This window comes from Chiloscyllium plagiosum, chromosome 12, assembly GCF_004010195.1.
Source record: "Chiloscyllium plagiosum isolate BGI_BamShark_2017 chromosome 12, ASM401019v2, whole genome shotgun sequence".
Classification (NCBI taxonomy): domain Eukaryota; kingdom Metazoa; phylum Chordata; class Chondrichthyes; order Orectolobiformes; family Hemiscylliidae; genus Chiloscyllium; species Chiloscyllium plagiosum.
This window is the reverse complement of record NC_057721.1, coordinates 70,377,400-70,405,165: the sequence shown is the minus strand read 5'-3', so window position 1 is coordinate 70,405,165 and position 27,766 is coordinate 70,377,400. Positions and strand designations below refer to the sequence as shown.

General features: G+C 43.3%; 1 protein-coding gene across 6 annotated transcripts in view; it reads left to right on the top strand.

The window, feature by feature from the left end:
* Nucleotides 1–8,808: 8,808 nt before the first annotated feature.
* The window catches only part of LOC122555578 (transmembrane protease serine 2-like), a 62,355-nt gene continuing 43,397 nt past the window's right edge, over nt 8,809–27,766 (top strand). For 3 of the 6 annotated variants that reach the window (XM_043701604.1, XM_043701603.1, XM_043701605.1), the window contains exons 1-4: nt 12,522–12,625; nt 17,894–18,053; nt 24,211–24,297; nt 24,958–25,065. In XM_043701604.1, coding sequence (XP_043557539.1) covers nt 12,605–12,625; nt 17,894–18,053; nt 24,211–24,297; nt 24,958–25,065 — 376 coding nt within the window. In that variant the 5' untranslated portion in view covers nt 12,522–12,604. Of the gene's footprint in view, nt 8,889–12,521; nt 12,626–16,809; nt 16,921–17,893; nt 18,054–24,210; nt 24,298–24,957; nt 25,066–27,766 lie in introns of those variants that run through there. The other 3 variants (XM_043701600.1, XM_043701601.1, XM_043701602.1) reach the window with 3 other exon arrangements.

Here is a 27,766-nt window from a genome sequence, read left to right as displayed (position 1 = left end):
CCTTTCACCCTGACAGGAATATACTTTCTCTGGATTCTCGTTATCTCATTTCTGAAGGCTTCCCATTTTCCAGCCGTGCCTTTATTTGTGAACATCTGCCCCCAATCAGCTTTTGAAAGTTCTTGCCTAATAACATCAAAATTGGCCTTTCTCCAGTTTAGAACTTCAACTTTTAGACCTGGTCTATCCTTTTCCATCACTATTTTAAAACGAATAGAATTATGGTCGCTGGCCCCAAAGTGCTCCCCCATTGACACCTCAGTCACCTTCCCTGCTTTATTTCCCAAGAGTAGGTCAAGTTTTGCACCTTCTCTAGTTGTTACATCCACACACTGAATCAGAAAATGTTCTTGTACAGATGTAACAAATTCCATCTAAACCCTTAACACTATGGCAGTCCCAGTCTATGTTTGGAAAGTTAAAAATCCCCTACCATAACCATCCTGTTATTCTTACAGATAGCTGAGATCTCCTTACAAGTTTGTTTCTCAATTTCCCTCTGACTATTAGGGGGTCTATAATACCATCCCAATAAGGTGATCATCCCTTTCTTATTTCTCAGTTCCACCCAAATAACTTCCCTGAATGTATTTCCAGGAATATCCCCTCTCCGCACAGCTGTAATGCGATCCCTTATCAAAAACGCCACTCCCCCTCCTCTCTTGCCTGCCTTTCCATCCTTCCTTCAGCAAATGCAGCCTTGAGACAATGTGACACATCAGACACTTTCAGCCATGATGCTGAAGTGGCTATCTCCACCACCATCTTTGGACTCTCCTTCCAGAGCCATCACTGTATAGAATAAGAAATAATGCCATACTGCGTCATTGCTGACTCAGTTGATAGGCTTGCACATAGCTCAAACACTTGGATAGATTGGTGAGGCTGAATTCCTGTTTCCGTCCTGTAAGACACAGGGAATAATAGAGGCAAGGCTCGAAATAAATGTGGAGGGGGGGAGGTTATCGTATTTTCTGACAGATATATTAAGTTGAATGGATGAGTAGGTCTCTTCACTAACCATAGAGAGGACAGCAGCACAGAAATTGGTCTTTGCATGATTTATTTTGTTCCATTGTTTCCATCTTCCCCTTGAGGAGAAAGTGAGGTCTGCAGATGCTGGAGATCAGAGCTGGAAATGTGTTGCTGGAAAAGCGCAGCAGGTCAGGCAGCATCCAGGGAACAGGAGAATCGACGTTTCGGGCATAAGCCCTGCTGCGCTTTTCCAGCAACACATTTCCAGCTCCATCTTCCCCTTGTCAAGCCAATAAAGAAAACGATCTCAATGGCACAATGTTCCAAACCTCACAACATGTTTAAATGTTTCCCTAACTCATAAAGTCATTTTTTAAGTGTGAGATGTGGTACTAAAATCCCAGCCTAACAAGAAAGCTGTGAGGGGTTTGCCATCCTGTCCAGACTGCTGTCAATCATTCCACTCCCCTTCAAATAAATGCACCTTTCAAACCTGGGAATAGATGAAGCAATTATGCTAGAAATCCTCAGATAGCACCATCCAAACACATGACCACTTTCATCTAGAAGGTCAAGGACAGCAGATATATGGGAACACCAACAACTTCAAGTTCTCCTCCAAGCCATTGACCATCTTCATGTAAATAAATCACCATTCCTCAATGTCACTGGTTCAACTCCTGGAATTCTCTCCCTAAAGAGATTATGGGTCTATCTAAGGCAGGGGAAAGTGAGGACTGCAGATGCTGTAGATCAGACTCAAAAAGTGTGGCATTAGAAAAGCACAGCCGGTCAGGCAGCATCCGAGGAGCAGGAGAAACGACGTGTCAGGCATAAAGTCTTCATCGTGAATGGGTATGTATTTGTGAGAGTGTGTGTGGGTGGGTGTGGGGGAACGGGGCTGAGAGATAAATAGGAAGCGTGTGGGGCTGGGGGAAAGATAGCTTGGAAGGCGATAGGTAGATGCAGGTGGGGGGTGATAGTGATAGGTCAGAGCAGAGGTTGGAGCGGATAGGTGGGAAGAAAGGTGGACAGGTAGGATAGTTGAAGAGGGCTGTGCCGAGTTGGAGAGTTGGGTCTGGGATGAGCTGGGGCAATGGGAGATAAAGAAGCTGGCGAAATTGACATTGATGCCGTGCAAAGAGGTGTAAACTTCACCTCTTGCCTCCATCCAAGGCCCCAAAGGATCCTTCCACATCTGGCATAGATTTTCATGGATGTCCAAATACTTCATCTACTGCATCCGTTGCTCTTGATGTGGTCTCCTTTACATTGGGGAGACAAGACGCCAACTTGCGGGACGTTTCAGAGAACATCTCTGGGACACACGCAAAATAACCCCGCCACCATGTGGCTGACCACTTCAACTTCCCCTCCCACTCTGCTAAGGACATGGAAGTCCTGGGCCTCCTCCACCTCTAAATCCCAGCCACCCAGGGCCTGGCAGAAGAACTTTCACATTGGGACCCTCCAACCACATGGCATCAATGTTGATTCCACCAGTTCCATCATCTCCCCTCCCCCCACCTCATCCCAGATCTCCTGATGAAGGGCTTAGGCCTGAAACATCGACTCTCCTGCTCCTCAGTTGCTGCCTGACCTGCTGTGCTTTTCCCGCGCCACATTTTTCGCCTCTATCCATAGCAGGTGGGCTGCAGTGATTCAAGAAGGCAGTTCACTACCACCTTCTCAAGGGCAACTAGGGGCAGGCAATAAATGCTGCCCCAGCCAGCAATACCTACGTTGCCATGACGCCACAAATGAATAAACAAAAAACAAAACTGCAAGGCTGTTCCCTGGGTTTAAAGTTCAGACTTGGGATCCAGGAGAGGGGAATTCCCTGCCAATGCTTTGCCTGATCTGACTTTGGTGTGTTCAGTGTAATGCAAACTTTCAGCTGCACTAGTTGAGCACAAGGCTGTTCTCTGAGGCTCCATGTACTGTCCTGAGGGAGGGCTGCATTCTCTGAGTTGGTATCTTTGAGATGAGACAGCAGCGCCCTCGTGGATGGGTGTAATATATTTGATGACACGAGGACAAAGAACAGGAGGAGAATGATCCCCCTACATCCTGGTCAAAAGTTATGACTGTCCACATCTTAAGTACTAATTATCTGGTCATTCTCAAACTGCTGTTTATGAGGGTTGCTACAGTTCCTCACATCACAGCAGTAACTACACTTTCAGGATGGGAATCCTGAAAGGCACTATACAAATACAAATTTCTTCATTTCATATCTAGCCAGGTAGCTGACAACAGGTTCAAAAAAACAAAATGAAGGACAGAATTGAAATTTCTTGATTTCGAGAGCAACAGCAATGGGAGAGAAAAGAAACAAAGTGAAAATACTTCTGTCACATGTTTAAAGTTAACAATCACACAACACCAGGTATAGTTCGACAGCTTTATTTGGAAGCACGAGCTTTTGAAGTGCTGCTCCTTCATCAGGTGGTTGTTGAGATTTCTCTTAAAGGACATGCCTCAATTAAATTTAAAGAAAAACAAGTTGGATAAATTGCTGTATTTAAACAACACTTTGGAACAGCTCCCAGCAAAGCTACCTAAACCATAACAGGATATTATGCAATCTGAGTTATGAATTAAAAAGGTGTGTTCAATTATTTGGAGATGTCTGTGCACATTCCAAACAGTTTGCCCTACCTTCCAGGGCATAAGCTAGAAATACAACATCTTTATTACCAAGCGGAATTAATGGAAACTGGAACACTATTGAAATGTTCTTGGCTGGACTGCTCTCCAGTTTTTCCTTGCAGCTTTGAAAATTTGTTCTTTGCTTCATCCTATTGGAGAAAGTGAGGTCTGCAGATGCTGGAGATCAGAGCTGAAAATGTGTTTTTCCAGCAACACATTTTCAGCTCTTCATCCTATTGGAGCCAGAAGAGCCATGGTGTTATGCAAAGTAGTTAACCTGACATTATAACACATAGAGAACTCATTGTTCTCCAGATACAGTCAGCAGCTACTGAGGTGGACATCTTACTTTAGAAATATGGCCACAGACAAAGTTGCATTTAATCAGAAATGGACTGGGACATATCTTGGAAAATTCATATGGGGTGGGGTCCATTTAAATCTACCTTTCCAGGATGGAAGTCCACATGTATCTGCCAAATATCTGTCTCTGCGTACTTTAAATGGAATAAAGTAATTTGAGCCTTGTACTTGGTCTGTCAGTTCCTGCTGGGCAGATTGTTTTACAATTACCCTCATACAATCCGGAAGAAATGTGGAAAGCATTCCAGGCAAGACAGTTGCGAAAACCATGAAGTCAATTAAAACATAATGTTGTGTTTCTTCAGTTGAAGGCCTTTTGCCCTTCCCAGCCAAAGCATTAGCTAGGCAAGTTTTCCAGGGGCAAAGTGCGAGTTGATAATTCCTGGCAGAAATTCATCCCCTCCACTGCCACACCCACCTCAGTATGGGGGAGGTAATAAACTAGAAAGTTTTGAACTTCTGTGAGCCAAATTTGTTCTTCTTAACTAAGTTCACTATATTCTAAAACACACTTTATCGACCATCTCTTCAGAATGTAGCTTGTGCATTGTAAACTTTGCAGGGCATTCTGCTGTCACATAAGAATCTACGCAAGCTCTGTTCTCCAGTTGGCATTTATTCACTTGTCAGATTCACATTGATAACATCCAACATAGAAATATTATCTGCTAATGAAAGGCAAGCAGTCACCACCTACTGGTATAGTCTATAAAACTCCACTGATCCAGAATCTATAAAACTCCAGCCTAGTCCTCTAACTAATATCTATAAGATTGACATAGTAACTTAGTAATGTCACAGTTAGCTGTAGTACATCTTTAAGAGTTACTTAGATTAGATTAGATTAGATAAGATTAGATTAGATTAGCTATAGTGTGGAAACAGGTCCTTCGGCCCAACAAGTCCACACCGACCCTCCGAAGAGCAACCCACCCAGACCCATTCCCCTACATTTACCCCTGCACCTAACACTACGGGCAATTTAGCATGGTCAACTCACCTAACCTGCACATCCTTGGACTGTGGGAGGAAACCAGAGCACCCGGAGGAAACCCATGCAGACACGGGGAGAATGTGCAACCATATGAAATCATTCTCATATCATAGCCTGTGACTTGAGGGGTATAAAAGTCTCAGACTCCATTCCACTGGGGCCACTTGAAAAATGACGTGCTGATGGAAGTGAGCTACTAGTTTTACCTGAATAGTTTAGTATTGGCCCAGAAGCCGAGGTGTCTGAAAAAGCTGTAATAAATATCTGCCGAACCTTTCAGTACCATGTGACTCACATCTCACTCTGATTTTATGGGAGCTAACATAAACACTTCCTCATCAGGTCATGGTGCAATTGCCACAGTGGGCCACTCCCTCATTAGAGACACAGCAGTTGGAGGTTTAACCTAAAGGTCACCACACCTCAAATGAGGGGTGAAGTTGAGACAGTGGGACTTCCAGAGTAACATCAGTTGGTACAGGAAGTGAACCCATGCTGTTAACATCACTCTACATGGCAAACCTGTATCCTGCCCACATCATGGCAGCAGTTCAAATGTTATTTGTCCATGAAACATGCTCGATGTGTACAATTTACATTTGTGGAGGCAAATGTGACAACCATGAATTGGTGTGTAACAGTCAGCCAGTTCACAAGCACTCACTTAAAGCACAGCTTAAAGCCAAAATTATCCCGGGGACCCTGGACACCTTTTCCTTTTCACCTACCAGTTTTTGGAAATTAATTTGCTTTTTCCTGAAAAAGATTGGTTCACTCTGGGAGTTGGTGTTGGCAATTTTCTACCCTGCCTGGCCATTGGATCAGTTGGCTGAAAGTTCACTGTTCAATGGGGTTTTGAAGTGGAGTCACAGAAAACTGGGAGGAAAATGTGAGCACCTGGTCATCACACAGAGTCCAGATGTTCCTTTAGCTTCAGCCTTGTCTGATCAAGATTACTGGGTCCTGTTTATTGGTGCCAAAGTCATGAGTTTCTGCTGTGATGCTTCGTGTGACTGGGATCCATTCTCAACCTATTGGCCACAAGAGAGTCATTAATCAGTGAGACCTGGAGTAAAGGATTTGTCTCCTTAGGTTTCCTTCCCTGCTGCCTCCCTTCCCTGCTGCCTCCCTTGTCTTGTCATTAAGGCATTTAGACCCAGTGAGTCAAATGGACACCATCTTGATGGTGAGCTGCGCCTGTCATTAATGTGCTGCTGCGCTTCAAGGAGAGTGTCTTTGTAGTATCACAATGTCAGGTCAGAATCATGATGTACTGTGACATTGTTTTAGTTTGGATTCTGAAATGTGTGGTTTCTAGAAGGTGGACTGCTGCAGGAAAAAAAACTGTAAATTAAAATTCAGTGATTGCCTGGCAATGTGGTAGCGTGGCCGAGTGGTCTAAAGCGCTGAAATTAAGTTCCAACTCTATGGCGATGTGGTGTTAAATCTCACTACTATCAGCTGTGTTTCCCTGGGGAGGAACATAGAACATAGCACATAGAGCATAGAACATTACAGCGCAGTACAGGCCCTTTGGCCCTCGATGTTGCACTGACCTGTCATACCAATCTGAAGCCCATCTAACCTACACTATTCCATGTATGTCCATATGCTTCCCTGGGAAGGAGATGGCCTAGTGGCGTTATTGCTGGACAGTTAATCCAGAGACACAGGTAATGTTCTGGGAACCTGTGTTTGAATCCCACTGTGGCAGGTTATGGAATTTGAATTTAATAAAAATCTGGAATTAAGAGTCTAACAATGACCAGGAAATTATTGCCAATTGTCAGTAAAAAGCCCTTCTGCTTCACTGATGCCCTTTAGAGAAGGAAACAGACATCCTTATCTGGTCTGGCCTACATATGACTCCAGACCCACAGCAATGTAGCTGACTCTTAACTACCCTCTGGGCAATTAGGGATGGGCAATAAATGCTGGCCTACCCAGTGATGCCCTCATCCTGTGAATGAATAGGAAAAATATCCTGTGTGAAGCTCATGAAAATTCACATATTCAACACCTAAAGATGTCAAAGAAACTGTGTGGCAACAATGATAATAATTCTGATGAACCCTGCTCAATAGCAAGTCATCCACTAAGGCCTTATATCCCAAGTACAGCCACATTTCATGTTTTCCCTTCGAAGAATACACAGGAATAGGGGGTGAAATCACCAGTTTCTACCAAGATGGTCCAAATACTCTCATGTATGTTAGTGTTCAAGTACTGGTATGCTGTCGGAGAACTATTCCCTGGTTGCTCCTGTGTTCCAGGGAAAGGCGTTCTCTAATTCCAAGTGATGCAAACCAGTTAGAAATTAGGACAACAAAGGGCATTGTCCCACCCTGAATCCGAAATTCAGTCATGGCTGACCTGCATCAGAACTACAGTATCTCAACTAATCTACAAAACTAAACAACCCAAAGCCAACTGGTCACCTATCAATGTCAACACTGCCAATAACCTTCATTGGAACAGCTACAATGTTCGACCATCTGCACTTCAGATTCAGAGGTTGATCTGTACCTAATTTTTAAAACATCTTTTATCTTTTTGGATTCTTCTCTTATTTCTAATCTGCATTGCATGTGTGTGTTGGGTTTGCACCTTTTCTCACATTCAATAATTAATAAACTCACTCTTTGTTACCTCAAGAAAGCCTAATCAAATTGGCTCCTTGTAAAATGTAAGTGCATTTGCGTCAGGGAGAAAAGTAGCAGCACAGATAGGAGGCTTTTGAAATGAATGTTTTGATCAACCAGAAGGGTGAGTGAACATAGAAGGGGAGCCAGTTCATCCCTCTTCACCCAGGAAGCTAAACTTCTGAGGTGTCCCAACTGGAACCATGAGTAATTGGGGAACCTCAATGACCCGGCAAGGTCATAGCAGCAGCATTTACTTTGTGTAAGCAGTGACAGTGCACGGGCACTAACTGCTGGAGGGCAACTCATTGACATCAGGCCCTCATTGTGACATACGCAGCTGTCTGAAGATCACAAAGGACCAGTTAATACCAATACTGTTTCCAGGTTGGGAGTTACTTTGCAAGTGTGGGAAAGCAGTCACTAGGAGGTAAGAATAATAACCTTAAGTAATAATGTGTACCCATTGGAGTCTGCACGGAGGAAAATCATTTCACTGGCTTAGTCCCTTACCTGTGTACCTCATCATTTTACATTTCTCAATAATTTATTTCTTTGTCCTATCCCCTTGTTTATCATTTCACTATTTTGTCACCTGTCACATGATTAGCCTGCTCACTTCCTTATCTTTCAAAACATCCTGTGGTGTATTCATTCCCAATCAATTCTCATGGCACTCCTCATATACTCACTGAGCTAACTTCCTCATTCCCCTGAAAAGGCTGACACTTGTTGGATCATTCAGTTTTCAAGGAAAGCTGTTATAAACCTTTACCCAAGTGATAATTTGAGTGATAGGTGCAACACGATGTATTGTGTGCTGCTCGCACACTGCATAAATTATCAAAACATCACTGCTGTTATCATTTGACAATTACACATTTGTGTTAAAATGTTAAAAGAAGGAATTGGGGAACCAATGGTGGATTATCTTTTGTTCTTTATTATTTTTCATTCTGGATGTATCTTTCCCTCGCTCTCTCTGTTTTTATATTATTCTGTTTGTTTACAGTAACAGGTTTCAGTCACAGTTGACTTCCAGCCTCAATGAGTAGACAGGACGGGAAGAAGTGACGTGAAATCCATGCAAAAATTAATGTTGGTCGTGGGAATTTCAATCATCACCAAGGGATGAAAAGAATAAGAGCATCAATGCACTGGCCTGAAAGAAGGGCAACAGATGTTCAAGAAGAATAAACCAAACTAGTAGGGGATAGAAAGTCAATGGTTCATAATGATTTGATGACAACAATCTATCCCAGGTAACTTAGAACGCAGTAGCACTCAAGATGGAGCAATCTTGTAGAGAGAGAGAGAAAGAGAAATGGAAGAAGGGATAAAAAAATTCTCTCCTTGTTCGACGGCTCCTCAAAAACAAATCACCTTTCTTTCACTCCAGTGTTGTGACACACATGCGCACACTCCTTACACCATTTGTCTCCACATGAGCCTATTGGAAATGCTTGACTTAGCCAGCAGCTTTGTGGAGGCTTTTACTCCAGTTTGGGTGATCTTGGAGAAGTGTACCCCCTGAGTCACTGGGACTACCATCTTTTCTCGGGCAGATTTTCTGTAAGGAGGCCCTTGAAGCCTTCCTACATACCGTTCTTCATGATGAAGCTTGGAATAAGACCGTAAGACATAGGAGTGGAAGTAAGGCCATTCGACCCATCAAATCCACTCTGCAAGGACTTGTTTTGGAAGACTTGTGTCAAATATATGTACCACCCAATGCAACAGAAGTACAGAATCACAGAATTGTTATGGCTCAGGTATGCCCATTGTATCTCTCCAAATTCTATTAGCTGGTGTCAATCTTGGACCTTTTCCCCATATCCCTGCACATTGTCTCTTTCCAAATAAACAACCAATGCCCTCTTGTTGGTCTCAATTGAACCCGCCTCCTCCACATTTCCAGTGCCTAAAGGTTGGGGATGTTGGCCTGAGTGAGGGTCCTGATATTGCAATGGAAATCCTAACACAGGATTTGATGGAGGCATGGCCACAGTTATTCCTCCAGGGATTTGAGATGTTGCTGCACGTTGTCAAGAACATGAGCTTTGTCATTCAGCACTCTGTCTCTCAGTCAGCTAAAGTCTATGCTGGAGGGATGTTGAATTTCATAAATACTTTTGGTCCTCACTGGCAGGATAATGAGAATTAGAACATAGAACAATACAACACAGAACAGGCCCTTCGGCCCACGATGTTGTGCCGAACATTTGCCCTAGCTTAAGTACCCATCCATGTATCTATCCAATTGCCGCTTAAAGGTCACCAAAGATTCTGACTCTACCACTCCCACAGGCAGCGCATTCCATGCCCCCACCACTCTCTGGGTAAAGAACCCACCCCTGACATCTCCCCTATACCTTCCATCCTTCACCTTAATTGATCCATCCTGTCCAGGCATCCAGGTGTCCTGATAGTCAGGGGACAGGATACTGGTGCAGGACCTTAGGCTTCTGGACTTTATCTCAAGGCCCATTCTCTCATACACCTCTGTGGATTGATTCATAATGATATGGAGCTTGGCCTTCAAATGGAAGCACACACGAATCATCTGTTTACCTCAGCTCGATGACAGACATCGCGATGGTCTTGGCTCTGGACTGGAGGCGATGCAGGTCGCACAGTTTCCCACACACCGTGTAGAAATGCTTCCCTCCAGTGAGTAGTCGGTGGATATGGCTGGGGTGTTGGTGCAAGGGACACGGAGAAGACTGTGTCTCCTGGTTCTAGACTTTCACTAAGAGTCTAAGGGTCCAGGGTAAACTAATTAGGTGCCGGTGTTGGACTTGAGTGGACAAACTCAGAAGTCACACAGCACCAAGTTATAGTCCAACAGGTTTATTTGAAGTCACAAGCTTTCGCAGCATTGCTCCTTCATCAGGTGAAGTGACAGTTAGGCCTGGGATGCAGAGGAATTTCTGCTCCCAGAGAGTGCTGAGTCTGTGAGATTTGCCACGCTAGAAAACAGTCAGGACCAAAACATTGAATGATTTCAAGAAGGCGTTGGATATAGCATTTGGGGCTAAAGCAGGAACAGACTCTTGAGTTGGATGATCAGCCGTGATCACAATGAATAGCGGGGCAGGCTTGAAGGGCCAAATAGCCTAATGCTGCTCATATATTCTCTGTTACTATGCTTCTGCACTGGCTGTTTGAGCAGGTTGTCTTCATGTACAACTCCTGCTTTTCCACATGACCCAGCACACTGTTTCTCTTTCAATAATCACCCAGCACTCTCTTGAATACCTGGATTTAACCTGCATCCACCACAATTCCAGGCAATGCATTCCCTCACAATTAGGTTTCTCCTCACTCTGCATTTGCATCTTTTTGAGAAACACATTAAAGAGTGTTCTGCGGTGCTTGCAATTTTAGCTCCTGCATCTCCCGGTTGTTTCTGTCAAACCAGTCTTACCATTTCCAGGCAGTGAAATCTTGCGGGAGCTGTTTGTCATGGATTTAAAGGCAGGCCCCACACTGAGGACTCATCAAACACTGTTGAACTTTTCACTTATTCCTTTATTTTTCTAGTTTAAACTACGAAAGACTCTAATATGAACTATTATCTTCTTCTTTATTTTTCTATTATTCTATGAAGTAATGCTTAACTTTTTAAGTACCTAAGTTTTTTGTACCTAGATACCTTGGTACCTAGATAGCACCATGTGTGGCGACATCATATACTTTTCACTGTAGTCCTGTACTTGAGTACACATGGCAATAAAATCTAAAACTCTAACATTCGGCATGTCCATAAGGATCCTTACCAACTTCTACAGATGCATTATAGAAAGCATTCTATCTGGGTGCATCACAACCTGGTCCAGCAACTGCTCTGCCCAGGATCATAAAAACTGCAGAAGGTTGTGTCCTCAGGCCAGACCATCATGAAAGCTAACCTTCCATCTATGGACTCCATTTACACTTATCATTGCCATGGAAAGGCTTCACCAAAGACTGCTCAGAAGCCTGAACACATACACACCAGCAGGTTCAGGAACAGCTTCTTCCCTGCAGTTGTTAGGCTGATGAATGGACATTCGTACTTCAAATAATGCTGATCTTGCTTTTGCGCACCTTCTGCGCTGCTGTAACCCTGTATGCTTCGCTCTGCCTAAGCACCCTATGATCTATTTTACCTGGTTTGCCATGATCTGCCTGTATTGCTGGCAAAACAAGGTTTTTCACTCTCTTTGGATACATGTGATGAGAATAAATCTATCAGTCAACCCTGTCATGACAATGCTTTGCTGCAGTTAATCTAAAACCCACCAGCTCCCAAAAGCATGCAATAAAGAGAAGGGAGGAGTAGGTAGGGAGAGGTGCAACCAAATTAGAAGAGGAATAAAGACTAAAAGATTGTTATGACGTGGAGGTGCCGGTGTTGAACTGGGGTGTCCGAAGTTAAAAATCACACAACACCAGGTTATAGTCCAACAGATTTATTTGGAAGCACTGGTGTCCACCTGATGAAGGAGCAGCACTCTGAAAGCTAGTGCTTCCAAGAAAAAACTGTTGGACTATAACCTGGTGTGATTTTTAACTTTGTAAAAGATTGTTGCAAGTGATCTCCAATGATGGGAATTTCTTAGGGATTTACTACTATGAGATGGTAATGCTGAATTAATGACCACAGAGTGGTGGCAGCATTGTCAACCGTGGCTCAGTTGATTGTTACTTTACGATGATCTTTTATTTGGTTTGTTATCGCTGCTGTTATATCCAATTAGCCTAAATGATGTAAAGTGACTTTTACCTCCTAGAACCATGATCATCTGGGATTAAAGAGCCCTATTAGGCCTCTCCTTGAGTGAATAATTGATGTGCCATCAAAGTTCAGGAGTTGCCAGTTCTGGGATTGTCTTTATTGATAACCTCTCCTCACAAGCCAGTTTCCTGTATCACATTTCAGATTCCATCAAGTGTTAAAAGATTTGGGGCTGGACGGTTCTGAATTTATTGAAACATGTCTTTCATCAATTATGCAGTAAGTACAAGGCTCTGTAAACTAGAAAACATATCTGTATAATCTTTTCACAGGGCTACATCTGGGTTTATATTATCTAACCTTCTTCAGTTTCTGTAATTTTAATCTTCTTGTCTCTGGCCTGAGGTAGAAGTGTGTTATTAGAAATGGGGCTTTAAAAAGCAGGTGGAACCAGGGCCTGGCCCCCACAGATGATTGAAAGATATCTGAGCTATTTCTCAGTTAGGCCTGGTGCATATTTAAAAGACATTTCAGGCATTGTAACTTGTAAAGTGTGTTTCAAGGCTCCTCTGTTAAATCACAGGCAAGGCCTGGGTTTCTTAAGCAGCTGCTATGGCCTATAGGTAGTGACTTAACTCCCATATTTCAAGCTATCACCCTACACAGTCAATCCCCCTCCGTATTAGATTTGCTACCCTTAGCTGATTCTCCTTGCCCTCACTGCAGATTCATTCTCCCTGCCCAACGAGGCCTTGTCCAGAGACTCTATTGGGAGAAAGTGAGGACTGCAGATGCTGGAGATTAGAGTCGAGAGTGTGGTGCTGGAAAAGCACAGCAGATAAGGCAGCATCCAAGGAGCAGGAGAATCGGCGTTTCAGGCTTCCTGATGGCTTTCGCCCAAAATGTCGATCTTCCTGCTCCTCGGATGCTGCCTGACCTGCTGTGATTTTCCAGCACCAAAGACTCCATTGCCCCAGGCCTTGTCTAACAGACTCTCTCCACTTCCAGGGCTTTGCCCTGCAGATTCACATTTACCCTGATTTTGTCTGGCACTTGTCAGGGAATTGGGTTCAAATCCTGCCATAACAGATGGGGGAATTTGAATTCAATAAATATCTGGAATTAAGTTGAATGAGGACCACAAACCCATTGTCGATTGTCAGAAAAAAAGCATCTGGTTTACTAATGTCCTTCAGGGAAGGAGACTGCTATCCTTACCTGTCTGGCCTGTATGTGACTCCAGACCGACACCAATATCCTCTGGGCAATTAGGGATGGGCAATAAATGCTGGCCTAGCTGGGGATTCCCTCATCCTGTGAAGAGTTAAAAAGAACCTCCAATTTCTCTGCCATCTTCTGAGCTTGCAGACTCATTAGTGTTTCCCTTGCCAACCTCTGTCCTCCCTTCTCCACCATCGGACCTCTTACTGAAGACTCTTCCTGTTAGCCCATCTAGGCCTAGCCTGGCAGACTTGCTCACCCAGCACTGCTTCTCCAATCACAGGCTACGACCCTTCGCAGCAAATCTGGGGAGAAGTGGCCTTCTGATTGGATGAGGAGCCTCTATCAAAAAGTGTCAATCCATGTGTTGGGGGTGAGTGGGATTTCTTCCCCCCTCATCTCACCCTTCTCTCCATTATTCACTTTTCCTGGCCTTTTGGCTACTTCCAGAAGGGATTTCACCTTCCACTTCTGTGTATTTGAGCATTGCTGAAGGGGCCTATGTGGTTCCACTGACTCTGATGTATCCGTAGCTAGTCTGTGCCCCTCCTGGGACTAACCCTTGAACTTTTGCCATCCAGGTGAGAGTTACCAGTTTATAATAAATAATGTGGCTTGTGGAACGCAGAGTGAATTATACCAATCAAACCTAAGGATTGATCAGAGTCAGAGTCTTTGTGTGTGGTTACTGGGATGCATGTATCTGAAAATAGTTCATAACTAATTGACCACAGAGCTGAGCAGATGGGGAAGAAGGAGATATCTTCCTCAAATATCCCATGTTCAAGGCATTTTGTTGTATTGTATCGTGTAATATTTTCATATCTTCATGAATCAGAGCAGTCTCAAAGGCATACTTTTTAAGATTAGGTTCCCTACAGTGTGCAAACAGGCCCTTCGGCCCAACCGGTCCACACTGACCCACCGAAGAGGAACCCACCCAGACTCATTCCCCTACCCTAGATTTACCCTGACTAATGCACCTAACACTACAGGCAATTTAGCCTGGCCAGTTCACCTAACCTGCACATCTTTGGATTGTGGAAGGAAACTAGAGCTCCCAGAGGAAACCCCCACAGACACAGGGAGAATGTGCAAACTCCAAACAGACAGTCGCCTGAGGCAGGAATCGAACCTGGGTCCCTGGTGCTGTGAGGCAGCAGTGCTAACCACTGAGTCACCGTGCCACCCACTTCTGTCTCGAAGTTCTATGTTTCGATGTTCTCCAGAAGTGAATGTCCAATTCAGTTTTAGACACCATGATAAAAAAATCTCCCAACTTTCATTAAGCAATTATCCTAAATTCATCATCTTTAGTTACTCACTCAATGAAATAGCGTTCCATTTCCTTATAAAAACTTCACAATTTTGACTTTTGATCAGATCTCACCTTTACCTTCTCTGTTTTAATAATCAGAGGCTTGTTTTTTCTAAAATTTCTTCATAACGGAATCCATTCATTGCTGATATTAGCTCACACAGAGATTTGTGAAACTTTACTTCCAATGTTTGTGCCTGAGCCAAAAACTATAACAGCAATGATTTACAATGAGTTAAGATGCGTAAAGATTTGGAACAAACATGTGAATATAAACTCCAACTGCATTTCATTCTGGTCTCCCTGCTATAGATTAGATTAGATTCCCTACAGTATGGAAACAGGCCCTTCGGCTCAACCAGTCCACACCGACCTTCCGAAGAGTAACCCAACCAGACCCATTTCCCTCTGACGAATGGACCTAACACTGCGGGCAATTTAGCATGGCCAATTCACCTGACCTGCACAGTTTTGGACTGTGGGAGGAAACCAGAGCACCTGGAGGAAACCCACGCAGACACAGGGAGAATGTGCAAACCCCACACAGACAGTCGCACAAGGCTGGAATTGAACCTGGGACCCTGGTGCTGTGAGGCAGCAGTGCTAACCACTGAGCCACCATGTGTGAAACTTGAAAGGGTTCAGAAAAGATTTACAAGGATGTTGCCAAGGTTTGAGCTATAGGGAGAGGCTGAATCAGCTGGGGCTGTTTTCTCTGGAGTGTCAGAGGCTGAGGGTTGACCTTATAAGGTTTATAAAATCATGAGGGACATGGATAGGATGAATAGACAAGGTCTTTTCTCCAAGCTGGGGGAATCCAAAGCTAGTGTGAATAGGTTTAAGTGAGGGGGAAAGATTTAAAAGAGACCCGAGCAGCAATGTTTTCACACAGAGGGTGGTATGTGTATGGAATGAGCTGCCGGAGGAAGTGGTGGAGGCTGACAATTACAGCATTTAAAAAACATCTGGATGTGTATATGAATAAGAAGGGTTTAGAGGGATGCTTGCAAATGTGTCTTCAGTTCTTCTATAACATGATGGTTGCGTTTTTGTGCAACCTTACATTAAAGAAATATTGTGCTTTAGAAACAATGCTTAAAGTGTTGGTGATGTAATCGCTTTACAACCAACACATGTTTTAAAAGTTCGTGCTTTAGAAATAGTGTTTCCAATTCGTTAACCGCATTACACTAAATACATGTTGATGAATTGCGCATTATAGCAGAATGACCTGTAGATTAATTTAGGATATCTGGTCAGCATGGATGAGTTAGGCTGAAGGGTCTGTTTCCATGTTGTGCAGCTCTGTGACTCTATGACTGGTTAAATGTGTGGAGGATTGTGGTTGTTAAGACTGTAACATCTAAACGTAACCTTATTACCTCTTCATACATTTCTAAGAGAATGGATGCATGCCAATTAAATGGGCTGCCTCTCCTCCCAAATTTGGTATCTCTAAGCATGGTTCCAATGCACCCTCTACCCACTATCTGCCAGTGTTTCTGCACCATCAATCGTGACACTAAATGCCACTGCCAGTGCTCTCTCCTCTTATTGTCAGTGTCCCTTCACCACTGCCAGTGATCGCTCATAAAACACAGGAGGATGAGGAATAGGAAGGCCATTCTGACCTTCAAGCCTGCTCTGTCATTTGATAGCAACATGGCTGAGTTGACTAACATCTCAACTCCACTTTCCTGACTGCCCCACTCCACGTGTGTTAAATTCATTGATGCATGGATGGAGGGGGATGAAGGTGAGTCCTTTGCTGAGGACTGATCGTTCGTCCTCAGTGAGGGGAAGGTCTGGAGGGATGGTGAAAACTCGGCAGGGCTGGGATCTGGGATCTGGTGGGGTGTGGAGCTGGGAGTGGGGGCGGAGCCAGTAACTGGAGTGGGTGTGGTGGTGGGGCGGAACTGACATCATCAAACAGCGTGGGGGTGGCAGCTGCATCAGCCGCATGGCTAATGACGTCTGAGTAGTTTCTGAGGCCAGGGAAATCTTCTGGAATGTGTGAGGAGTGCTGGTTATGGAGGTGGGTAGATAAAAGTTTGTTGTACTTACAGTTTTTGATGTTTGAGATGGAATTGAAATACTGCTTGTTGAGAGTATGAATTCTCCTGAGGATATAGTACAGAGTGGGTCCTTTGCAATTCTGAGAGAGTGTGGCCCTCAGCTGAGGCAGGGCTGCCTGTAGAGAGGTTAGGTGCTGGCGCATTGCTGCGAGCGTGGAATGGAGGATCTTGAAGGAGAACCGTTGCTGGTGTTTTTGAATCTGTAGTCTGTACTGTTTGTCCTGTTTGGGTCCGAACTCTGCTGGTTTAAAGGTGGTCCGGAGTCTGTGTGGGATGAGTTGGTTATGGAGGCAGGCACTGAGGAAGCAAATGTGGCTGTGGTAGCGAGTTTGTTTAAGGCACTGCCCCACTCCACAGCCCTATTATCTCCAGGCTGTGCTCCCTCCCACAAATATCAGTGACCACTAGCACACCATGAGGAGCCCCAGTGCCAATGCTTCTCAGCTGCTTTCCTTCCCACCCTACTGTCAATGCTTCGTCTCACCAATGAACTTACTCAATCCACCCATTCTCAAGCGCACCCTCTATTGACTATTAGTGCCCTCTCCTCCACTGAAAACACCTCTCCATCACCAACAGAGGCCCCCCCTCACTCCTCCATGCAACAGTAAACTCCCTGAGACTTCAATCCACAGTCTGACATTTCCCATGCACCCCTGCCCCCCAACAATGACCTGAAGTAATCCGGGACCTGGAGCTTCCTTGCTGACTCCACTCGGTGCGCCTTCGCTCTTGGAAACTGCAGCTAGGGAACTAAAGAGAGCCAAGTGTTTGTGTGGCACGTCAGTGAACACCGCCGAAATGTTCACTCAATCATGTCCCCCATAGTATGCTCTGTGCTCTGTGACTGTGATAACTAAGTGAAGAAGATTTGGTGTTTGGGGACAAAATTGTCATGGAAAACCATTTTACCTGAAGATGTTTCCTTTGCAGGAAAGAAACCCCTACTTGAATTTGAAATTTTCGCACAGTAATCATCATATATTTCATGAGTATGAATCCAGTCACCACCACTCACCAACCTACAATGTCTATGAACCTCCAATTTATGGGACTCAATCATTCAATCAGAGAAGTTTTGTTGCTGTGCCAGGTATGCACTTCTTCCTCCTGGATTAATCCCTCCCTCAGCATTTGCTCCTATAGATGGTTGTGTGCATCTCTGATAATGATAGATTGAAAAACACTTTCCTTCTCATGGTTGGTTTGAGACAGTTTAATTATGCCCAGGAGACACAATTAAACATCAGTGTGCAAGTAAATCACGGGCCTTGGTCTAAACTAGGCTGAAATTGTGGGGGATATTGAAGGCAAACTACAACATTTACAGTCTCAGGACATCCTAAATCTCTCTCCTAAAGGGTGACTCCTTGACGGAACACCTCCATTCTGTTCATAGGAAAGGCCCCAGACCCTTTTCATTGTAATAAACATCTTGATTGGGGAGGCATTGGCCAAGTGGTATTATCACTAGACTGTTAATCCAGTAGACTGTTAAACTCAGCTAATTTTCTAGGGACCCAGGTTCAAATCCCGCCACATGGCAGTTGGTGGAATTGCAATTCCATAAAGAATCTGGAATTAGAGGTCTAATCATGACCATCAATTCATTGTTGATTGTCAGAAACATCCATCTGGTTTACAAATGTCCTTCTACCATCTTTATGTGGTCTGGCTTCCATGTGACTCTCGACCCACAGCAATGTGTTTGACTCTTAATTGCCCTCTGGGTAACTCAGGATGGGTAATAAAGGCTAATCTAGCCAGAAGCAGCCATATGTGAATAAAAAGAATCTCACACAACATGTCCATTTTGGGTCTGCGACAATGTTTCAATGAAATACAATGCAAGCTCATTTTCTGCTCATGCACCATACAATTTTTAACACTCAATATTGAAATCCACAACTTCAGAGTCTCTGTATCCTTCATTTTACTTAATTTTCTCATTTCATCCTGTCTCTACCACCTCCCTCCTCAATCTTGACAAATACAGAGACACACAGACATATAGGTGTGTCTTGTTGACATTGCTCAGCAGAGCAGATCCATTCTCACCTTCATTTACACTTTTCTTACATTTCTATCTTTCCTTCACGACCATCAGCAAAACTTTTGACATTGGCCCTGAGCACCCTCAACATCTGTTCTATATTCTCCTCTGGATACAGAATTGAAACATCATTTTCCAACCCCTTTCAGTTCTGATGAAGAGTCATGTTGAACTTGAAATGTTAACTCTATTTCCCTCTCTCTGCAGGTGCTGCCAGACCTGCTGAGCTTCCCCAGCATTTACTTTTTTCAGATTTTCAGCATTTTCCACAGAATCCATCCAGTATGGAATCAGGGCATTCAGCCCATCAAATCCACAGTCCCACCCAGTCGCACACCCCTACCCTTTATCTGTAACCTTTCATTTCCCATGGTGACATTCACATTCCTGATATGGACAATTTAGCATGACCAATCCATCTAACCTGCCCATCTTTGGACTGTGGGAGGGAACCGGAGTACCTGACAGAAACCCACGCAGACATAGGGAGAATGTGCAAGCTCCAGACAGTATACTGAGACTGGATTTGCAACCCAGGTTCCTAGTGCTGTGAGGCAGCATTGCTAACCACTGAGCCACCGTGCCACTGAAATCAATCGGTTTGCTGTCGTGCCTGCTCTGTAACTTGCAATCTGTTACAAGTTGACCGGTGGAGTTAACCAATCCTTAATGTGCAGTAGCATATTGCTTTTCCTAAAAGTCTCTTTAGTTAATGGAGTATTTGATTTGAAGTGTAACTCTCAACGTGATGTAAGAAATGTGGTGTCAACCAATTTGCACAGAGTACGATGAATAAGAGACATAGAATTAGATTGTGGCATAAATATTGTCTGGGACTATGGGGAGAACACCTTATCTGAAACAGCGCTGTGGGATCTTTTATATTTGCTTGAGAAAAGGCAAGATCTCAATTCAGCATTTTGTCTGAAATAGAATGCATACACAATGGTGTACAGCTCCCTCTGTGGTGTACTGTACTGAAACGCAAACTGAGATTATATGTTTGAGTTTCTGGAACAGGACTTGAACCCAAAACCTTCTAACTGTAGAGGTGGGTGTGCGACAAATCAGTCAACGCTGACACTAGAGCACATAATAAGCACCTACAGAAGTACAGATCTATTGATGCTGTGTATTATTAATGACAAAAAGAGCTGTTACTTGTCCTTCTGGTTTGAGGTTTCATATATAAAGTAGAACATAACTTACTAAGTAATGTTATAAGTGAGAGCAGTCCTTGCCTTTCCAAATTGTTAGAAGTCAGTCCTCTCAGCCCTCGGATATCATTGCAGGAAGTCCTTGTGGTACTATCCTTGGCCCAACTATTTTCAGCTGTTTTATCAATGACCTTTTGTCCATCGCAAGGTCAGAGATGAAGATATTTGCTGATGACTGAGCACTGTTTGCCGCCACTCAGACTCTGAAGCAGTCTGTGTACATGTGCAGCAAGATCTGGAGAACACTCAGGCTTGGCCTGATAAGTGGTAATTAACATTCATTTCATACAAATGCCATCTCCAACAATTGAGGGTCTAATCATCTCCTCTCGAGTCATTATGGCATTACCATGATTAGACTCATCAAAACCTTTTCAACAGCGTCTTCCAAACATAGAACTTCTACCACCAAGACAGACTAGAGCTGTAGATGCATGGAAACACCAACACCTGCAAGTGCCCTTGCAAGTCATGCAGCAATTCGATTTGGAGGTATATCGCTGTTCTTTTAAAGTCACTAGATCTAACCGTGATAGTCAATGGGACAAAGGATAAAGGCTGGAAGAACATTTTTTTGTGGGAAAAAGTGAGGACTGCATCTGCATAGCACCACACTCTCATCTCTGAACTCCGGCATCTGCAGGTCTCTCCACTTTCTGGATCTCTCCATCACCATCTCTGGTGACTGACTAACCACTGGCATTTACTACAAGCCCACCAACTCCCACAACTAACTAGACTGTACCTCTTCCAACCCTACCTCCTGTAAAAACACCATCCCTTATTCCCAAATCCTCTGCATCCTCTGCATCCGTTCCCAAGATGATCAATTCTATCTCAGAAAGTCCCAGATGGCCTCCTTCTCCCATGATTTCAACTTCCCTCCCGACATAGTTGACAATACCCTCCTGCGTATCTCCTCTAAGTATCTCCCCTCCCAAAGCAACAAGGACAGAATCCTCCTCCCCCCACCCCCCCCGTCCTCACCTTTCACCCCACCAATCTCCACATCAACACATCATCCTCCATCACTTCTGCCACCTCCAAACAGACCCCACCACCAGAGATATATTTCCCTCCCTACCCCTATCAGCGTTCCGAAAAGACCATTCCCTCCGCGACTCCCTCGTCAGGTCCATAGCCCCGACCAGTCCACACCCCACTCCTCGCACCTTTCCCCGCCACCACAGGAAGTGCAAAACCTGTGCCCAAACCACTCCCTTCACCTCTGTCCAAGGCCCTAAGGGATCCTTCCACATCTGTCAGAAATTCCCCCAATGTCACCTACTGCATCTGTTGCACCCAGTGTGGTCAACTCTACATCGGGGAGACAGGATGCCTTCTTTCAGATCGTTTCAGAGAACATCTCTGGGACACCCACACCCACCAACCTCACTGCCCCGTGGCTGAACACTTCAACTCCCCCTCCCACTCTGTCAAGGACATGCAAGTCCTGGGTTTCCTTCACCGCCACATTGTTACCTGGAGGAGGAACACTTCATATTCTGCCTTGGGACCCTGCAACCACATGGGACTAATGTGGATTTCAACAGCTTACTCATTTCCTCATATTCCACATTATCCCAGTCCCAAGCCTCCAACTCGGCACCGCCTTCTGGACCAGTCCATCACTGCCCTCTCTGACCTATCATGTTCTCCCTCACCTTCATCTACCTATCACTTTCCCAGCTACCTCCCCCCAACCCCACCCCCCTCCCATTTATCTCTCAGCCCAGACCCACAAGCCTCATTCCTGATGAAGGGCTTATGTCCGAAACGTTGATTTCTCCTGCTCCTTGGATGCTGCCTGACTGGCTGTGCTTTTCCAGCACCACACTCTCAACTCAGAACATTTTTTGTGATTTGAAGGTTGTTTCTGCATGATTTAATACTCTTTACTATTCTGTTCATTGTGTATGTCAATAATTTACTCTTCTTATAGGTGACGTTGTTATAATGTTTACAGATGATCTAAATTTTTACAATAGATTCCTGATGAAGGACTCATGAAACATTGATTTTCCTGTTTCTTGTTGCTGCCTGACCTGCTGTGCTTTTCCAGGACCACACTCTTGACTAAAATTTACAATGCTTTTAATTGTGAGGAGATAGCTGTTGACTGCATGAAGTAATTGGCAAAAGGAGCAAAAGTGATCTCAATATAACAATTGATGACAGTCTCATGGCCAACATTATGGAAGTTAGCATTATATATCAATATCAATATCAGTTAGCATTATATATCGAATTCCTTGAAAAGTTACAGATTTAGAGCTGGAACCTGGGCTCAGATTGGATGTTATAGCACACTCTTGTGGCTATTTTCATGTGTCATTAAGAAGTGAGTACATTTGCAGTAAGTTGCTGATCTTGCCAAAGTTACCTTTGAAATAACTTGCTCATGGAAATGGCAGACATTACTGGAGAGAAGTCAGAGATCATAACCAGCAAATAACCTGCAGCCGGACAAGCTTAATGCCCCAGTGAGTGTCATTACCAAGTCCCATTAAGGATGTTTAGAGGAACATTGGTCACAGAATTATCCATTTGTGAATGCCAAGTGCTACAACTATGCAAGAAGATGCACCATCTCACCACCGCATGTTGGAAGAAGGTACAAGGAGGATGGAAAGGATAAATGGTTCTTGAACAGCAGCAGGTTGATGAGGTGTCAACTGAGATCCCTATAAGAAGAAGCACAAGAATGTCCAATGAAAATTCCTTGCATTTGCAGTAACATTGAGTGAGCCCCTATGGACGTGACCCATTCAGACATAAAAAGACAAAGAAAAAGAGTAGGTAAAAATGAGGACTGCAGCTGCTGGAAACCTGAGTCTGGATTAGAGTGGTGCTGGAAAAGCACAGCAGGTCAGGCAGCGTCCAAGGAGCAGGAAAAATCGACGTTTCGGGCAAAAGCCCTTCATCAGGAATAGAGGAGACCACTCAGCCTATTAAGCCTGTTCACCACCATTCAATAAGATAATGATTTCACCATCAACTCTGCATTCCTGCATACTTCTGACAATCTTTTATCCCTTTGGAAATCAAAAAAATCTATCGACCTCTGGCTTAAAGATTCTGTATCCGCTCCCTTTTGAGGAAGGAAATTCCAAAGATTCTCAACCCTCTGGAGAGTTTTTTTCCCCTCATTTCTCTCATAAGTGGGTGAACTCTTATTTTTAATCAAGACAATTAGTTGTTGTGGTTCTGTTCGCCGAGCTGGGAATTCCACAGAAACAGAACCACAACAGCGAACAGAACCACAACAACGAGCACCCGAGCTACAAAACTTCTCCCAAACTTTGAGTTCTAGATGTTCCCACAAGTGGAAACATCTGATCCACATCCACCTGGTCAAGTCCCCTCAGGATCTTAGATGCTTCATTTACATTACCTCTGACTCCTCTAAACTGCAGAGGATACAGGCCTAGCCTTTCTAGCCTTTCGTCATAAGGCAATCTGTTCATTACAGCTGTTAGTCGAGTAAACTTTCTCTGAACTGCTTCCAATGCATTAACATCCTTCTGCAAATATAGTAACCAGTACTGTGCACAGTACTCTGGATGTGATCTCACCAATATCCTATGTATCTGAAGCATACCAGAGAGCAGTTAAGAGTCAACCACATTGCTGTATGTCTGGAGTCACATAAAGGCCAAACCAGGTAAAGATGGCAGTTTCATTCCCTCAGGGACATTAATGAATCATTAGTAAACTGTTCATTAGTGAACTGTTCTTTGCTCTAAGGAGTGAGAAAACAGTAGAAAGATATGTTGACAAAGTTAGATGTAGAAGTGTTGAAGAGGCGTTTTATTTAACATCAACTATCAAGATGTATGTGTTGAGCCGAATTGTCTGTTTCTATGCTGTGTCAGTCGATATAAAGACGAGCATACAGTCCGTCTGATGATAACTGACTTAAAGTCATGTAGTGGACTGTCAGGTTTGCTCTAACACACTTGATATGGTTAATATTACAGCTAAGAAGACAAACCTATTGGTTGCTTTGATTATTGGTGGTGTGCTGCTTTTTTTGGGTATTGCATCTGGTGTCGCCTGGTATTTTAGTGAGTATAACAATAGTATTTTCCCAATGCCCTTTTTCACAAATGTATTAAGCTTTAGAGTTTAAAAATATGTACCATCTCTCTGATCTCTTCTTTGAGAAATACTAGGCAGATGAATAAGAACAGTGGAGCTCACTTGTATGGTGGGTAACTGTCTGTAACATCGTATTCTGAGGCTGAAGCAGAAAGTTTGATTGGTTAGGAAAAATTATAAAGGAAAATGGAGAATTATGCTTGCTTAAATATGTAAAGCTTTATGCAGATGTTAAAATTAAAAAGGATGATCACACATAGAATTATAGAATTGGAGAGAGATTAAGTAAGAAAAAATTTGCATTTATATAGTGCCTTTTATGGCCTGTGGCTGTCCTGAACCAATCTCCCCATGATCCCGCTCATGGGATTCCATGTTAAGTTCAGGTTTCTCCTGCAAGAATAAGAGTGCTCCCCACCTGCTGCTAATATGGAGGTGGCAGATGACTTAAAGGCCTCAGTTGGAGGTAGGGAGGGAAGACTCTTGACAGAAAGGTCAGAAAGATTTAATCAGAGCAAAAGGTGGAAGGTGACATTTCCACCTGCCTCCTTCCCTTGCGTCTTCGATGTAATTAGGAAGGTGTTTGCTCAAATGGAATCTAATCTTTTCCTTTTTTATTATTTCAGTTTCGAGTTCTAACTGTATACCCTGTGGAAAGAGTGATGGATGTGTGAGTCCATCACATTGGTGTGATGGGATTCCTCAGTGCCGTTATGGCGAGGATGAAGAATGCTGTAAGAGAAACCTTGCTATATAGTTTTGACTTGTATTGAAAGTGCTGATATAATATTCTTGCTCCCCATTGTGTATTCCAGACTGTAGCATTCTTGAATGTTTAACCATGTGATATTTGATCATGTGGCACTTAAACAAGTCACACTGCTTATTTGCTGCTTGATCAAGTGGCATTTAGTTGCATACTCACCCACCATGTTATACTAGCAGTAACGGTACCTGTTATTGGATTCAACTTATTTGAGTTATTAATATCACCAAGCCACGAATAAAATATTTTGCATTTTTTTAAGTGGGATTAATAATTCAATTTAAAAATGAACGGGTTTCAAAGAGAAAAGAATTTAAGTATAACTATTTTTCAATAATTGCTGCTCCACTGATTATCCTAAGTATTGCCCCCATAAGAAACATCATATTTAGATTTATCATAAGCGTGAAGGAAATTAACATTTGTACAGGAGAAATTATGAGGCAAAAAGTTGACAAATTCCCAGGGCCTGATGGTATTTATCTTAGAGTGTTGAAAGAGGTGGCAATAGAAATAGTTGATACATTGTCGATTATCTTGCAAACTTCTGTAGCATTTTAGAATGTTTCCTGTGGTTTGCAAGTTAATAATACCATTTGCTATCTAAGAAGGAAGTGAGAGAGTAAACAGCGAACTATAGACTTACTAGCCTTATATCAATAGGAGGGAAAATGCTAGAATTGGTTATAAAATTGTCTGAATGGACATGGACACATGGATTTGTGAATGGAAAGTTGCATTACTAAAAGCTGTTTTCCTGAAATAAACTTCACTTGCGTATTCCCAAGTCCCGTGCCATTGTTTTTTCAGACTGCAGGGAATTTCATTTTAGTATTTAAAACATCCAGAAAGCTTTCAATCAGAAATAGGGAATAAAGGTTTCTTCACATAAGAGTTTCTTTACTATGCTTCAATACCATATAATATATTAGCTTAATCACAAATTGTCTTTATGTATCTCATATTGGTTTCATGAGATTGGCACAGTCTGATCATGTGCCCACTACATCTCAGCTCAGTGCTTCTTTCTTTTCCTTTATCATGTAAGTGCTACAACATCACAATCTTTCACTTAAGGGAAAATTTGTTTTAACTGGCAATCTATCAACCGGCACTCTAGATAAACCAGCAAGTGTATATACCTCAAATACCACAATCTACTGGGATGTCCAAGTGTTTAAGCTGTAAATGTATAACGGTGATGTGTTATACATTACATTTCTATCGCATACTGTGTGTTTTAGGAACTGTGTTGATGCTTTTACATAGATTTTTTTGAGGGATGTTGATGTCTGTAATCTTCGTTTGGTCAGGATTTACTGGTGGTTTTACGTACCTCTTGATTATCTGGAATATTTGATCAAGTAACACAGACCTGGTCCTGAAGGTGTCAGTTAATAAAAGCCTTGCTGTATTTAATACCAAATCTCTTCTGTAAGTATTTCCAACCAGCACAGCTTCTGGATGAGTAAGGAAATCTGGGCAATATCTTTGCAAATTCCATATTTCCCTGTGGATGGAAGTTGCTGTCCAATTTATTCTTTTACAATAGTTAATGCTGATAACCTTATCATTATCCTTCATTATCATAATTCCATTTGAGCAAATACCTTCCTAATGATAATGATAAGGACTAATAGCTCATGAATGAGTCTGCAGAATTAAAACATCAGGTAGCTGGCATATTCTAATATATCTTATTATGTCTCTGTTATGGCATGGATGCCTTTGATTTAAATATGTTTGCTAAGTCTCAGCATTGCGTAGAAAATAGCACATTTAAAATCTGAAATAAGATAATTCATATCTCTGCATTCAAGAGGAAAACATAACAGGAGATGGAGTGTCATCAAAGTTTGAGATTTAAAACAAAATTTTACACAATTATATAATACAATACAGCATAGGAACAGGCCCTTTGGCCCACCAAGCCTGTGCGGATTCCTAACCCTTATTTAGACAGCTACTTATTGTTATGTGCAGTAACTATCCCTTTGTTCACCTTCCATTCATGTGTCTAATAAGATACACTTTAATGTTGCTAATGTGCCTGCTTTCACCACCTCCACTTGCAGTGCATTCCAGATACCCACCACCCTCTGTGTGAAAAACTTTCGCTGCACTTCTGTCCTAAACTTACTCCCTCTCACCTTGACCCTGTGCATACTTGTAGTTGACCTTTCCACCCTGGGACAAAGCCTCTGACTATTCACCCTATGTACACCTCTCATAATTTTGTCGACCTCACTCTACCAGGTTGGCCCTTACCCTTCACCCTTCACCTTTCCAGTGAAAACGATCCGAATTTATCCAACTTCTCCTCATATTTAAAGCCATTCGATATTACCCCCAATACCATCGCATCTTAGACTGGGCTACCATCTACTTGAGGTGCTCTTTTATCAAGGAAAGAGTAAATGTCATTCGTTATGTTGCAGTCACAGTTACACGAGGAGAAAGTGAGGACTGCAGATGCTGGAGATCAGAGCTGAAAAATGTGTTGCTGGAAAAGCGCAGCAGGTCAGGCAACATCCAAGGAGCAGGAGAATCGATGTTTCGGGCATAAGCCCTTCTTCAGGAATGAGGAAGGTGTGCCAAGCAGGCTAAGATAAAAGGCAGGGAGGAGAGACTTGGGGGAGGGGCGTTGGGAATGAGTTGGTGGAAGGAGG